The 16,947-nt window shown below is 36.9% G+C and overlaps 1 protein-coding gene across 1 annotated transcript in view; it reads right to left on the bottom strand.

Annotated features, from left to right (window-relative positions):
- Positions 1-16,947, bottom strand: part of LOC134531652 (translation factor GUF1 homolog, mitochondrial) — a 110,850-nt gene that overhangs the window by 35,492 nt on the left and 58,411 nt on the right. Inside the window, 2 exon segments of the mRNA XM_063367420.1 lie at positions 1,461-1,598; positions 6,847-6,974. Of these exon segments, the coding sequence (XP_063223490.1) occupies positions 1,461-1,598; positions 6,847-6,974 (266 nt within the window).

The raw sequence follows: 16,947 nt of genomic DNA, 5'->3' as shown, positions 1-16,947 counted from the left end.
TGAACAATACAATCATCTGAATATGTAAGAAATATTAATAATTTTACTGGATATTTTGAATCTTCAATTCAATGTATTCAAAGTTAAACTTTAAAACAACTGTCTTTTTATTTGCTTCTTTTATCCTGGTTCGATAAGAAATGTCATGTAAACAAACAAGACAAACACAAGGACTTGTAAACAATAACTGTGTTCGTTACTTTCGTTTCTTCAGATGTAGAGAAAAAACGAAGATATAGATTTATTGCTAGTCACAGCTTTAAAATGTTCTGCATGTTTCTTTGATTCAATATGCCGTCTACAGTCATCCCTTTCACCATGTGCAATCGAAAAGTCACACGCGCATACATTACAAAACCGTGGCGTTCCAAACATTTGAAAACGACAATCATGGCCATTCTTTTGAATATTTAAGTGGAAAGTTCTGAAGTCTTGCGTGTTTTTCCCCCCCAGATGCACATTATTCTGTCACACGCTTCATTTCTACAACCGGCACTGAAGAACACAACACTATCGAAAAAATAAAAAAAATTTCACGTCTGTAGACACGACAAAAACCGGACAAAAACACTATGATGAAAAAAATGGCTTTCAAGAAAAAAATTAACAAAACACAGGTTAGCCAAAGTACCGTACAAAAATTATGGTGATGTAAGTAGCCTTCAAACGATAAGTCCGAGGATATGTACTAGTTGTATCGTACAACGGACGTAATACCATCCCATTATTATTTGAAAACACGAGAATTAATTTACTTATTTCGACAGTACATCGTAAATGCGCACACTTACTAGTTCCGTTATTTGAGCAACCAAGCGAAGTATTCAAACAGCGTTCACGAAACACGCACAGCAGAAACGTAAATTTTTCCGTTACCATGCAGCACAAAGCCTCGTTTCCGTAATAAACTAGCGATGTTCCGTAATTCCGTAATTCGGGGTTAAAATCCGTAATAATTACGGAAAATCCGTAATGGTTGGCAGCTCTGAGTCTGGAAACAACCTAAAGACCCATGTTGGGCAGCGAGCAGTCAACCAAGATATCAGAAGCCTTGCTTAGTTTCCACTTCCTGCCCACCATGAGTCTTTGCTCAGCTGTGAGAGTTAGCACTGTCAGGGCCTTGCCACTTGAGTTAATTGGGCACTTCCATGAGACCAGTTTCAACAGGTTCCACCTTTAACATTTTTCATTGGGTTTTACATCATGCAGTTGTACACAGAGGCTTCAGAACCTCCAAGATCATCCAAGCACCTGCTCACCGACAGGGCTCAGGAATGTGAGTTGTGCTGGGGTGTTGGGATTGAACCCGTGACCCTCGACACAATAGCTGGTGATCCTAGCAAACAACCACCCCGTGACCAGGCCAGCTTTAAATGGCCACACCTGTTTTCACTAATGACTCAAGCAAACAATTTCAAAACAATGAGACATGACCCAAACTAACACAAAATGTCACATACCTGGCGTGATTATTGTTCCAAGAACCATTGGCTCTAAAAATTCCGACACAATACTCAGGTCTGGAAAGTGGGCAGGATTGGATATCACAATTTCTGATCCACCATACTTCTTTATGTTCTTAGCACCAAAAATTGTGGCTGTAAACACATGTATTTCAAAATAGCTAAAGCATTATAAAATTTCACAGAAAAAATTAAATACTGTATAAACCCACGTACCACCCGCCCCCGGGTAAGACCCGCACCCTTATTTTAGAATGCCATGGTGGGAAAAAATGTTTTTATTGCAAATATGCATGGGAAAAAAATAATTTAGTCGTGATTTCTTTTCCTTTCAAACAGTAACAAATCATAAAGAATTACCAATAAAGTACTATGCTACTTATTACAGCCTCGGCATTTGTGTTAAAAGTGTACAGAAGGCAGGCAACTGCAATGTGGCAACATCGTGCGAGTAGAACGTGGCATCGGCGTGCACGATCGATAACAACACGCCATGTGTGCGCGTGACCTTGCCCAGCTCCCAACTGTTTACAGTTACAATCTTCCGTGTCCATTACCGTACGCTGGGCAATGACCTCGTTCAAACAAATAAACGATAAAGCACGCGAGTCCTAGCCACGCATAGTAAAAACTATTTTTATTACATGCATAATAAAAAACCTTGTGCCTAAATGTGGCATATTCTACATAAAAATATAGATTAGGTTAACACAAATACGGCATTTATTTAGGCTTAAATAAAAGTGATGTACAAAATCACACAGACAATAAAATTAACAAAATAATAACATGATGTCACAGCCGTCGGCCAAGAACCGAACTTAAACTTCCTCACAGCTGAATGTAGTTGTAGAGTTTTTCCTCTATCTCCGGAAACTTTGCTACCGCACCACGGAACGCACGTCTATCGCCACTGGCCGAAAGCAGTTTGTCTTTACTTTTCCTCCAATCTCTCACACATGATTCGTCGACATCATATTTTCGCCCAGCGGGACGGTTACCGATTTCTTCTGCTTCACTGATTATTTTTAATTTTTCCACAACTGTGAAAGAACGCAACTTTTTACGATTCATTACAATACTGCAACCAACACACATGTAATACCACTGGGTACTTTGCAAATGAGGATAGGACAGTGCGTGGGAGCACACGTTTGTAACCAGTGAAGCTGCAGTGTGACAACGCTGTGAGGAATGTGACCTTGACTGTCTGCCACTTCCTTCCCATCCTTTTCCTACCCCTCTTGCCTATCGCAGAAACCTCCAGTCGCGCCGGCGTTATTTCGTCACCATGCAAAAATGGGCCAAGACCCATGTAATACCCGCACCCTACTTTTTTGAACCTGATTTTTTCTAAATAGGCGCGGGTGGTACGTGGGTTTATACGGTACTTAAACTGCCTGATTTTATCATTAAACAAAATTAAGTTTAGACTAGGGATGGTCGGGTACCCGAAATTTCGGGCAGTGTTTCGGGTATCAAGTATACCCGAAATTCCGGGCGGGTATTTCAGTGCCCAAAAATATCGGGCACCTTGGAAAACGGCAATACCGCACGGCGCAAGTAAACAAAGCTTCTTTTTTTTGGAACGTGCGGCAGCTGCAGGAACATGCCACGCCGCCGCCGTCCCGGCACCAGCTGGTGAAGTGAGTGTGCGTGAGAGATAAGATAAAGAAGGTGCCCGGTCAGCAAGTGTGTTTGTGGGAGGGGGAGACAGATATAAGAGAGTGAGCCCTGCAGCAAGCGGAAGTGGTCAAGGTCAACATTTACCGTTACTCTTGCTGGCTGACTAACGATGCAGCTGGTCGCCCGTCTCTCTCACACACACACACACACACATACACACACGCGCGCGCGTACGCACGGCGGATGCTCTTTGCTCAATAGTCACAAAGTAGTGTTCAAGGCCGGTGGAGCTGCTTGCTGTGTGCGAGAAGGATTATAAGCTAACTTTAATTACACACATTGTAGTTGCGTGGCATTTGCAGAAAGTGGTTGTGAATTGTTTCTATTTAATTCATGTCATTATTTTACCAAAATGGATACCAGTGGAAGTGTAGGTCAAACAATCAGCAGTGACAATGAACCTTCAAGCAGCTACCCAAACACAATTTAGTTAATAAGCACTTTATTTCCAAGATTAATATGCACTCTATTTTATAGGTTAATGTTTAACTTTCATATCAGTGCGGTATAGTAAATAAATAAAAACAGTTCAGGTTTGTCAATGCAAACTTAAGTATGACTATTTTATGTTCAAAATTTATTTCATTAACTGATTTTGATGCCCGACCGAGATTGCCCGAGCCCGAAAATTTTGGACAATTACCCGCCCGAGCCCGCCCGAAGTCAAATTTCTCTGCCCGACCATGCCTAGTTTAGACATAAGTTATATTTTGAATTCTTCAAAATAATATTAACACTCATCATGTTTGTGTGAAATAAAAACTGTGTACACATGTGAACATGCAACTACACACAACAGGGATTACATACACAACATTACTATGTAAATTTATTGTTAGGAACATACACCCTGCTCGCAAAAAGCATGGTGATACTTGAACTTGCCAGTACTTGTTTCTATAATGCAACAACAAACGATTTTCCCTGTACACAGTAGTTTTCCAAATATTTGTATACTAGTGATGGTCTAATACTGAAAAAACCTAGTTAAGATACAGGTTCTGACATATTTGACCAATCCAATACCCAATAATGGATATTTTTTTATGGTTTTAAAAAAATGATCTATCAATAAATACATTGAATAACCTAGTGTCAGCAAATTTTTTAAATTAATGTGTAAATATTAAAGATTGATTGAGAACTCTATTTTTAACAATTTTATTTTTAAATTGACATTGTACCTCCTGTGACAGTAAAGCCTGGTCTCCATTCCACCAGTTCCAGTCCCCGCTGGCGGAACGCACCCTCGCATCACGTCCGCATGAATCAAGTTACTGATTGTGTCCACAACTAAGTAAGTGCTCTGTCCAAGCGTTAGGCACCTGTATGAGTACCAGTGTATTTAATTCCCATAATAATTTATGTAAAGTCATAACATACACAAAAAAAAATGCTTCATTAAGTACCTGGTTTAACGAACGCCTTAATATATTTTGCAGCCCGAATCCAGATTTAATATGTAGTACTCACTGAGTGTATTTAATAATGTATGAATAGTCTGATTCCAGATAATTATGTATAAACAGTCTCTGGTTTGACTGGTGTTTTTCAAATAAAAAATTACCATATAGATAACACGCACATATATAGACCTTCTGTCAGTCGTTTCCCACATCGGAAACTTAACTAAGTAAATTGTAAGATGTTTATATGTTAAATTTTACATAAAGCATTTACTAGTGCTTTATGTATGTGGCGCACGAGGGCGCTGCCCCTCCCCTCTTATGGCAGTCTTCAGGAGTTCGCGGTACAAGGCAGGCGTGACCGTCAGGTGTAGAAGCTCTAATGCTTACATCACTGAGTTTTCCGTGCCGGTGAATCTTATTAATGAACCAAAATGTTCGGTACTTAATTCACCACGAATACCTGGACGAGTTTGCAGTGCCGGGCGTGACCCTCCACTGTAACTTCCCTGTCGCCACGCGTAAAAAGAGTACAGGGCTGACTGATTTGGATCGCAATCCTTTTATAGCAGGGCTGCTACCAGAAGGCGTAGACGAGTAACGTAAATTGCAATATGTGTTAACAGTGTTTCAAGTGTAATTTGTAGCATATCGACTAAGGCTTAGAACCTGTCCCTGCTCGTGTAAATAAAACCAAGCCCCTCCAAAATGTTTGTTTCATTCAGTAGTTCGCCGCCCAACCTACTTAGGAATCAACTACCTATGTGGAGAAGGGAGGGCTCAAGGATGTTTCTAGTTAGTTCTCAGTCACGGGACCGCCAGGTGGTGGCACAATTAATAGCTCTCTAACTGAACATTTTATTAGACTGCACATGTCTGGTAAATAGCAACTGCAGACAAAAGTTTACCAGCAGTATCTGTAATAATTTCTTACCAACTGTTACTGTTTATATAAAAACTAAGACATGAATGGTACAGATAAATCTAGGTAACAATTCATCAGTCACAACACTATGTTTAGTATATTTTATCACTATGATTAGAGATGAACGAGCCGGAAAATTTTGGGTTTGAGTCGAGTGAGGTTTAGTATTTATACCGTAAAGTCAGGTCCAGGCTTGATTGATTTTTAGTTGAGATGAGCGTAAGTAGTCACAAAAGGTTGTTTTTTTTACATATAGAGTATTAAAATGGATATTGTCATAATACTTATGATAAAAATAAATAATGCACAAACTTAAGAGGCCACTCCAGTGTTTCAGGGGCACTACGCAACCCGTGTTAACCTCATAAGATTCAATGCTATTTTCATTTTGCTTATAACTTATTAACTAATATAGATTTCGAAATGATGCTTGCTTGATATGTAAGACAACGATGCTCTTATCAAAGCCCCTTTCTTCAAAAACGTGCATAAATTATGGTTCAAACCAAGACAATACACTTATGCATATTAGTAAAGATTAGTATAAAACCATAATTTATGCACATTTCTGAAGAAAGGGGCTTTGATAAGAGCATCGTTGTCTTACATATCAAGCAAGCATCATTTCGAAATCTATATTAGTTAATTAGTTATAAGCAAAATGAAAATAACATTGAATCTTATGAGGTTAAAGCGGGTTGCGTAGTGCCCCTGAAACACTGGAGTGGCCTCTTAATACAAAAGATTATATTTTTGTAAATGTTAACAGTAATTCATCATTGGTACCAACAGATAAATTAACACAAATAATTTGTATCATTATCTGGATTTGGTAATACCATATTTACCTGAATATAATACACACTATGATTTTTACCAAAAATGTGGAAACTAAAAGTGACGGTTGCATTATCATCGCAAACTTGTATCTTGCCACTATAATCAGCTTAGTTGAAGAACTACAGACTCTGCCTCTTAAATGTGTCACTTATGCCACTTTAGTCCGGGCTTCCTGGACCTCTGCACAGGTGTGACAGATGAAAGATGCAAGATGAAGGAGAGGGGTGTGAATGGAGTTTGTCACGGGGTTCTTTCTGCTTCTCTTCACTGCGGCTGCTGGGGAAGACAGCCCCTCCTCTTTCACCCACCAAGACAACCAGACCACCGGATATCACCATATTCTTTGCTTTTTGAATAACCGCTTTTTAACTACAGTCATAACACAAATTTTTTTTCTAACTAGGCTTGGTGTTTCAAAATTATGGGTCTAGCAAAGTTTACCATTACAGAATATTTCTACGGAGTCAGGAGTGCTATGTAACACATTAATTAGGGAAAAGGGAGGAAGAGGAAGGGCACAGCTCACCCTTGTAAGGCACGCTGGGTGCCGTGACGATGGCCTGGGCGTCGAACTCCTGGTCCAGGCGCTGAGTGAACACCTCCAGGTGGAGCAGCCCCAGGAAGCCGAGTCGCCAGCCCTGCCCCAGCGCGGGGCTGCGCGCAACACGGGCACACGGCTGCACTCATCATCCGGCAACATCTCGCTGCCCTGTTTCCAGGCACCTGTGTACCTGCTGCACAGTACTTCAACCACACATTTCAAAAAAATCACACAAACTAAAAAAGATTCATATCATGTTCCACTACAAAGAAATACAAACACGAGAATGAGTCAAGAATATACGTTTTGCATCTAAAACCAATTATTTAACACTTTGAGTGCTATGGACGTAATTTTACGTCCGTCTATTTCTTTTCAGAAATGCGACGGACGTACTGGTACGTCCATGATCTAAAAATACTTTCCTTTGGATAGTCGTAGCTTTGAATATATATATATTGTATAGAAGTCGCCAGCCCAGGTTAAAATTTCTAATATGGTTTGAGGTAGTTGGTTAATTCACCGCCGCAATCGCCACCATCTCTAGGGCATCGACTTGTGGTGGTCCCTAGCGGACAAGTGTCGAACTCTTCAAACACCCCTTCCCCACCCTCCCTTAAACTAGTGTTGTCCTCCACCCACCCTCTACCCCACCTCTCATCCCTACAGTTTTGTGACGCACAAACTCCCGTTGAACGACCTTGAGCTGCAGTGAATGTTGGATGGGGGGTGCGGGGAATGACAGCGGGCGACAGTGCTACGCTCTAACGTGTAAATAACAACCAAAGACGATACAGGGCGTTACAGCAGCGCCGTGCAGCGGTGAAGTTCCCAAGCTGCTCATCATACGCTCCTGAAAAAGTAGAGTAAATCCTATCCACTCGCGACTTCTATACAGTATATATATATATATATATTCAAAGGTCGTAGTATTACGTCTGCCGTTTTACTAGTAAAAGTTCTTGTTTTATTTTAGTTTTGAATTCCATCGCTAGATCGCATATGAATCGAAAATGTGGGCTGATAGAATCGATTGTTTTGCTTCGGCCAACCTGACAGTTCATTCTACGAATGCTAGGTGGCAGTGTAGTTCTCAACTGCGCGACGTTGATGAAATAAACACATTTGTTACAGCTTTGCGTACTATACATTATGACTTACACATACACGATAGTTTAGTGCTGTACACAAATAAACTGTACAGTTTTCTGATAGTAGGCTCTTATGTTTGTAAGGATTGTTTTTGATATGAGAGAAGGAAAAATTCAAAACTTTTTTTTTTAAATTTTGAATATTACTATCTAAGTACGTTTTATTTTTTATTTTTATTTATTATTTTGAATGGAGCATCTTTTGTATTTATAAGCACTAACATGTATTTGTTGGAATTATTTTGAGGGCTTTCCCTGTTTCTCTACCTGTAATCTGTGGGTTTGAAAAGTCCAAGGGGGCTTCTCTATCTTCAGTGTTCCCAAAGATAGTAGGTGTTACATTTATTAGGGATTTCTGTATGTGAATAAATAAATATTGTGGTAAATAAACATAAATAAGGTACCAAAAATGTCAAGTGATACAAGTGAAAGTAACTCGTGAAATGAATGTGATGATAGTGATCTGGACCTAGAATTTTTTTTATCTTCAGATTATACAGATTCAGTAGGATATATTTATGTATTGGTTTTTATGTATCGGCCTGATAGGGTTTTCAATTGACTGCACAGATGTGCAATCAATGTATATAGAAAACTAAAAAGAATAGTAATGAAAATAATAAAAAGTATAATGCATGGTTTCAAAAGTTTTATGTATGTATAAGTTTTCCTAATTTCAACAGAAAAAAATATGAACATTGCTACGCTATGGTTTAGTAGAAATCATAACTATAATACAGAATCTTACATTTCTTGATACAGAAGCAATATGCATATTATGCTTGTGATTTCGCCTGGAGTCCTATAGTAATTTAAATTCATCATAAGGAAATTTTTTTTTTACATGAAAATCCTAATTCACTTTACTATTTTCCACAGACAGTGATGAAGAAAACTATTCTGAAAGTGAACCTGAGAGTATTAGAAGTGGTTCAGTACCAGGTGTTGGGGCAAGAAACAGAGGGCAAAGCAGAGGGCGAAGCAGAGGTAGAACAGGCAGGCTTTGTGACAGACGGAAAAGGAGACCTTGTAGCAGAGGTACAAGAGGCAGCAAAGTACGAAGCAGAAGTAGAGAAAACAGAAAATTACGAACAGATTCGCAAGATGGATGGACGGAAATAGAAAGGATGCCTTCCATAAATGTGTTTTCAGGGGAAACTGGAGTTATGCCAGAAACAGATTTGGATGAACACAGTGCACCACTAGATTTTTTTTCTCCTTTTATAAATACAGATATTATCAAGCATATGAAAGAACAAATAAATTTGTATGCTCGCCAAAAAATAAACAAGAAAAAACATCTTAACCGAATCTCACCCAAAAGTAGATTAGCGAGTTGGAAGCCTGCATCTCTAGGAGAATAAAAGAAGTTTCTTGCTATAATTATTCACATGAACATTTCTGAATGCCCTGATATGAAAGACCACTGGAGCACACCAGTGGTTTCCTGCAACTTTTGCCCTAATTTGATGTCAAGGGATAGATTTTTATCACTGTTAACAAATTTTCATTTGCATGACAATGAGCACATGCAACAGAAAGGCGAACCTGGGTTTGATCCTTTGCAAAAAGTGCGCCCACTCCTTGAACTATTGCGTCAGAAATGTAGAACATCATTTCAAGTTGCAGAAGACATTACAATAGATGAAGGAATGTGTGCCTACAGAGGCAGACTGTACTTCAAACAATACATGCCACAAAAACCCAGTCGTTATGGGATAAAGGTGTACATGCTATCCGACTCAAAGACAGGGTATGTTTGGAACTACGATGTGTTTTGTGGCAAAGACAATGTAGTTACTGATGTTGTCCTGCGACTACTGGATGACTTGGCAGGAAAAAGTCACACTCTATTTACTGACCGGTATTACACAAGCCCTTCCCTAGCTGTGCAGCTAGAAAAAGTGCAGACAGGACTGGTCGGAACTGTTCAAAAAAAACCGGCTTGGTATGCCTCGTGCACTTCGTACTCCAACTTTACAAAGAGGGGAGCAAATTTTTCGTAGGAAAGGAAACTCGATGGTGCTTTGTTGGAACGATAAAAGGGATGTGTATATGCTCACCACACAACATGAGGCTAAGATGATAACATATAATGATAGGAGGGGAAATGAGAAAATAAAACCTGCTGCTGTTGTCAGTTACAATGCTAAGAAGTTTGGTGTTGACCTTTCAGATCAGCGCATTTCATATGGAGCTTTCAACCACAGATCTGTGAAATGGTGCACGAAGTTGGCATTTACATGATCCTTATCACGCATATCTAATGCGTGTATTATGTACAACCAGGTAAAACCAAGAAAATTATCAATTACATCTTTTATGAAGCAGATTGCCAGTGACTTGGCTGTGTTCGAAGAGGACCCACAAGATGAGCCAAGTCGTTCTGGAGCTAGTTTGGCTAGACTCACGGGGAAACATTTTCTGGAGAAAATTCCAGTTCAAGAAAGACAGAAAAAGAAACAAAAGAAGTGTAGAGTGTGCGCAGAAACAGGTAGATCAAGGACTGGCACAGCAATTCGCAAGGACACAACATGGCAGTGTAGTGTGTGCAAACTTGCAATGTGTATTGAACTTTGTTTTCCTCTGTACCATTCAAGAAAAAACTATACATCATAATGTACTAATATAATACAATTCTGTAGGTGACTAAAGAAATATTTTGAAGTGGATAACAGTGAAATTCAATAGACACATTGTTAATTCAGTAAAAATTATTACTGTAATTTATTTTTTATATTTTCTAAAAAGGACTCTATTCAGACATGTCTCTAAAAATTAAACATTCATAATGTGTACCCATATATGTATTTTGTTTTGTAGAAGAAGTTACAAACTTTCAAAAAATGTTAGTGAGCAATTATTATTAAAATAATTTTTTATCAAAAAATTATAAAAAAAAAGGCTTAAAATGGCCAGTTTTTCTAGAAGTAATCCATCATTAAGCCCAGCACTCAAAGTGTTAAGACTCTTTGACAAAGCCCAATACAGAATATTTTTTAAGTATACTTCATTTTAAAAATTACTAATTTTCAAGCTTATTTTTCCAGATCTTTAAAATAGGTTATACATTTCCAAACAGCTCATTTTTTAGAACTTTTATTATTATGTACAAAAACAATTTACTTTAGGTTTGTAGCAATTAAATTACACTGTTATCACGGTTTTACTCTCTGTACTTATAAAAGATACTATAAATATAATACCTAACTATGAAACACACATAGATCCATTAAATCAATTATTTGTAAAATTTATGAACATAAAATTATAGTTTTATTGCTTAAAATCCTGTAGTTGCTTGCAGCACATGGCCAAAGAATACCAGCTGTATGCAGATGTGTTCTTATTGTTCTCAATGTTGTTGCTTCTGTACACAAATACCCAAAAGTTCAATTTTGAGATAGAGAATTGTTTTAATTTTTTTTTTTTATGATTTTAAGTAACACACCTGCCCCTCAAAGTAACACTTCGATTAGAGCAGTTTTGAAATAATGACACCAATACATTACGAATTGATTTGAAGTAGCATGAGTAGCATGGTCATAGATTCGAAGTACAGTGAAACCTCATTTCTACGTACACTCACGGTTCTCCAAAATTTGTCCTTACGACCGAGTTGTACGTACGAACCAGCGAGGCTAAATTACGTCCATTTGTGGCTCCCACCCACCCCCTTCTCCAACCAATTTTTCCCACCGCTGCCGCAGGAAATGAATTGCCATTGCCGTTGCCGTGTCCTGCTGCCACGGGAAATGACCTGCCGTGTCTATATATTATGCTGATGTATTTTCGATTGAAATTATATCCTATTAGTGCAGAAACAACACTTGAGCTAATCAAACGTAAAAATAAAAAAAAACTCGACACTGAAGGCAGTGTCGTAAGCCCAGTGTTTATATTTTTTATATTTTATATCAATAAAATAATAATTAACACACAATATATTTGCTCAAATAAAAAAATACCGTGGGTACTTTAAGTGTCGATAATATTAGCTAGTAGGCCTAAAAACATTGTGAAAAACGTAACGTTTAAAGTTGGCAATGAATATTTTAAAACGCAAAATATACGTATTTTATAACATGAAAAGTTGCTTTTATTTCTAAATATAATAATTTAAGCCTAGGTGTGTAAAAGTCCGCGTAATTATAGCAGGAGACAATCTAAAATGCACTAGGGAAAAACATAAACTCACGAATGTATAAACATAACGGGAATATTTTTTTTAATTTTTTTTATTTAAATTTGTTACATGCCCACCGACAGTCTTGAGACTTTAGAGGTGGGCACGACACAAAACAAGTACAACACAAAACAAGTAAAAACAAACACTATCACAATAGAGACAGCACAGGATAAACACAAAACATGAAAACAGAAATGATATAAATACCAAAAGGACAAGATAACATGACACATTACTTAGCGAAATGTTAATTACATAATTATTAAACTATACACAAAATATATATAAAAAAATGGATAATACAAAATATAACATGTGAGTAGAGGACAAGTTAAGAGGATAAATTTTTAAGTTTAGACAATTGATTATTATTGTGATTCCTAACTAATCTGTATATTATGTCATTAAAGTTATGTAGAGTACAATATGTTTGGTATAAACGAGAATTAAATTGTGGTATTTTTAACCCAGTGGTTTCCAGGAGATAAGTACAGTTAATTTTAGCGTTAAAACAATTTTCAACAAACAGAGAATCTAAATATACTCTACGTGCACCAAGAGGAGTTAAAGCAGGTGAAGGAAGGTTTTTTAAGTTTATTAAATAAATTAATTTTGTTTGTATACTTTCTAGTTTATTTGCATCGGCCGACTTGATGTCATTCCAGATTACTGAACAATATTCTCATTTGGACCTTATTAAGGCAAAATACAGGGAGAGAATTGAGTCTGAATTGGTAGCATAAAAAGTAATAAATTTGATCATAGCAAGGGTTTTGCGGGAAGACATGTATAAATAGTTTACATGATTATGGAATAATAATTTAGAATCTAAAATAACACCAAGATCCTTAATTGTTGAACATTTCGTGATTACTGAGTTTTCTAAAATATAATCAAAATTAAGTGGTTGATATTTCCTTGTAAAGGATATAACATATGTTTTGTGTTTATTTAGTGTAACCAGATTAAATTTACACCAATTGTTTACTTGGGAAATGTCATTTTGTAATAAAATACAGTCATTCTGTGTTATTATATTCCTAAATATTTTTAGATCATCGGCAAAAAGTACTCCTGTAGAATGGTTGAGAATTTGAGGTAGGTCGTTTATATATAAATTAAAAAGAAGAGGCGATAATGTACCTCCTTGAGGGACACCAGAAGAGATACTAAACAGGGAAGAATTGTGGTTATTAATTGTAACATAAAAACTTCTATTAGTTAAGTAATTAGAAAACCAGTTTGTAAAATTTTGAGTTAAACCAAAGTTAAATAATTTTTTAAGAAGTATAGAATGGTTCACAGTGTCAAAGGCCTTGGCTAAATCAAAATAACAGGCATCCACTTGCCCTCTGTTGGTAACCTCTCTGTGTATAGGATTTAAAAAAGTAAGCAAGTTAGTGGTGGTCGATAAACCTTTCCTAAAACCATGCTGACTGTTCGATAAACTGTTCTTAAGCTGGAAATTTAAAAATCTAAAAATTATTTTTTCAAATATTTTAGAAAAACCATTGAGTAGAGAAATAGGCCTATAATTGTTAACATTCTGTTTAGAGCCTTTTTTGTGGATAGGTATCACCTTAGCAGTTTTCCATTTCTCCGGGAAAACAGAGGATTGTAAACTAAAATTAAAAATATGCAGCAAAAGAGGGACTAATAATTCAGAGCAGCCTTTTATAATGAAATTAGGTATGCCATCAGGACCAGTAGATTTGGATGATTTCAACGATTTTATGCCCCATAATACTAAACATTCTGAGATTGTGGGCACAGGAATAGATACTAAATGTATATTGTTTGTCACAGGTTGTTGGATACATGTAGAAGGTTCGTAGACACTGGAAAAATATTTAGCGTATCCATTGGCTAGTTCAGCGGGATCATTCGTGATAGTTCCATTAATTTTTAGAGAATGCTGTTCATAAAAACCATCTTTCATTAGTTTGACATATCGCCAAAAATTTTTAGGGTTAGTTTTAATATAATTATTGGTATTTCGAGTCCATTGAATTTTGTCTCTTTTTATTAAATATTTTACTAATTTACGATAGTAAGAGAAAAGTGAATAGTAATACGTGTTGTTGTTTCTTTTATAAAGCTTATGGAAATGCTTCTTTGACTTTAATGCTTGAATTAACTCACTGGTAAACCAAATTGGAAATTTAGATGATTTTTTGTTTGTCATTGGAATAAAGATATTCATATTTTCAGCTACGCAATTGGTTAGTTGGTCAACAAGTTCATTTACATCCATAGAATTATAAAAATCTGACCAGTCATGATTTTTGATGGAATTGAAAAGACCGAGAAAATCACCTTTTTTATAGTTTCTAAACGTTGATGTAATGTTGGAACTGTTTTTGAAGGACTCAATCTTGATGTTGATGTTTAATGCAGGATGATAAATATCTTCTTTGATAAGAACATCATAAGCCTTTGTCACTGAACACAGCTGTAGATTGGTTAAACACAAGTCTAAAAGATTTATATGAGTTTGAATATTGTTGCACTGTTTTAGACTATGTACAGATATAAAGTTAAGTAAATGGCGCACCTTAGTGTTAATGTTCATAGTCGCCTGATGGAAATGGTTAAGATTAAGATTATTCCAATCTATACCCGGTACATTGAAATCACCGAGTATCAAAATGTCATCTTGAAATGAGGAGAGTTTATCTTCTAAAAATTCAAAATATATGCGGACAAACTCTGCCGTTAAATCTGGAGGTAAATAGATATTTCCAATAATTAAAGATTTGCTAGAAGATGATTTTATTTTAAACCAAACTGCTTCAACACCAGGAAAGTCAAAAACAACGTACAGTTGAACAGAAATAAATTTCGACTTCTTAACAGCAGATAAAACAACCACCGCCTCTTGATTTATTGGTTTGTTCAGCATTTCTGTCGTTTCTAAAGACATGGTATTGGTCTGTGAAATATGGTGACGTAATGCTATTTGCATTAAGCCAAGTCTCAGTTAGGCAAATAATATCGAAATGTGAGCTAACAATATTATCATAGAACTCAACAGACTTAGTCCTTAATCCTCTGACATTCTGATAGTAGATATCAAACTCCTTAATGTGTGACGTTAGGACGTGAGATTAAAGTGCTCCTTCGGACACCAGGGATGCTGACGCACATACATTGGTTGATGCACGGCTAGGAGTGGGCCGTGGCTGAACGTTCAGCTCATCGTTAATTGTTTCGTTATTTAGAATCTGTTCCTGGTGTAGTTTGCCGTAAAAGGGGCTTATCATACAGCCACTAGGCCAAAAAACAATGTTGTTTATCCTGTTGAAATCATTTTCAAGTACTGAAACATGGAATGATGCATAAGAATTATATTACGTGGCTGCTTAAGTTCTAATACTGTATTTATGTCACAACTTAGCCGAAATACTGGTACGAGACATAACCTTCACAAGATAAAATAAGCGGAGTCTTGGTAATTGTTTTATACGTATTTTATAATTTTGGAAGTATTGTACAGTTGACACATATTTTTAAACTAACCATTTATTTTTGGGGATGTAAATAATTAATTATTGGTATCAAGACATTGCGATGAACGTAAACTTGAACGTGTCACGGCAGCAAGAAAACTGGTGCGTATACCAATAAACTGGTATTAGAACTGGACAAAACTGGTACACGGGAGGTGGAGCTTATATTTTTTTCCGCTAAGCTCGCTTCTATTGGCTGGCTGCTGATGTAAGGTCACGAGTCTGGGCGGAGCGTAGAGTGAGTTATACTGCGCATGCGTAGCTCAGTGAACAAAGAGAGCCAGCCTGCGGCCACGCCGCGCCGTAACAGCAGCTGACCGAGTACAATGACCTTTCTCCGCGTATGGCGCGCTATTGACGGTAAATTTGTATCAATTTGCTGCCTTTTTTTTTTAATTTTTTACAGTGATGCAATGTGTATGTAGCCCGTATTTTTTATAAACGCTGCAGGTTGCAACTGTATTTTAATACACTTTAACGTATTTGTTACACTTTTCATATATATATTATTATTTTTTGCCTCATTTTTCACTGTTTCTGAAAATCTGTACATACGACCGAGGTGTACGTACGAACCGGGGTCCGTACAAGCGAGGTTTTACTGTAGTGCTGTTTTCTTTCACATGAATTTTTTTTCATGCACGGACAATGGCAATGGCACTTGTGTAACATTAAATACAATGCAATAAAATTAATACTGTGACAAATTAACAAACAATATTTTGTTCTTTCCTTAATAGCTATTCACATCCTTCATTGTGTAATTTATCTTCAACGACGCCCTTGTGTTCAGCCAACATTTATTTTAGCCATCCCGCATGTCAGAAGCAGCTCTGTAGAGAAAAACCACAAGCTTTCAGAGCTAATTTACCTCGCGCCTACTAGAATGCGCAAGTGGCATGTGTACTAGTGGCAAATCATAGCAGACACGCATTTAGTAAACCTAGAGTTGGTAATTATGTTAAAAGGTTATGTAATCTTTATAATAATAGAACTCCTTGAGTTCAGGCTTTTTTAATTCTTACATACCAAACGTATTGGTGTGCCAAATGAAACTTTATGATAGTGAAATTACCATGGAATTTATTTTGGTAAACTAAAATAGTCATAGTAAAGAGAAAATTCCAAGAATTAGAAAAAAAAATTATTTTGGTATTACATCAAATATAATACACATTTTCCTCGTAACCTTCTGTCAGAGCAGTGGTTATACTGCGCGGTCAATATGCTGAAGGGC

This window comes from Bacillus rossius, chromosome 5 (genome assembly GCF_032445375.1).
Source record: "Bacillus rossius redtenbacheri isolate Brsri chromosome 5, Brsri_v3, whole genome shotgun sequence".
Taxonomy (NCBI): Eukaryota; Metazoa; Arthropoda; class Insecta; order Phasmatodea; family Bacillidae; genus Bacillus; species Bacillus rossius.
The sequence above is the reverse complement of the archived record's forward strand: the minus strand, read 5'-3'. Positions and strand labels throughout refer to the sequence as shown.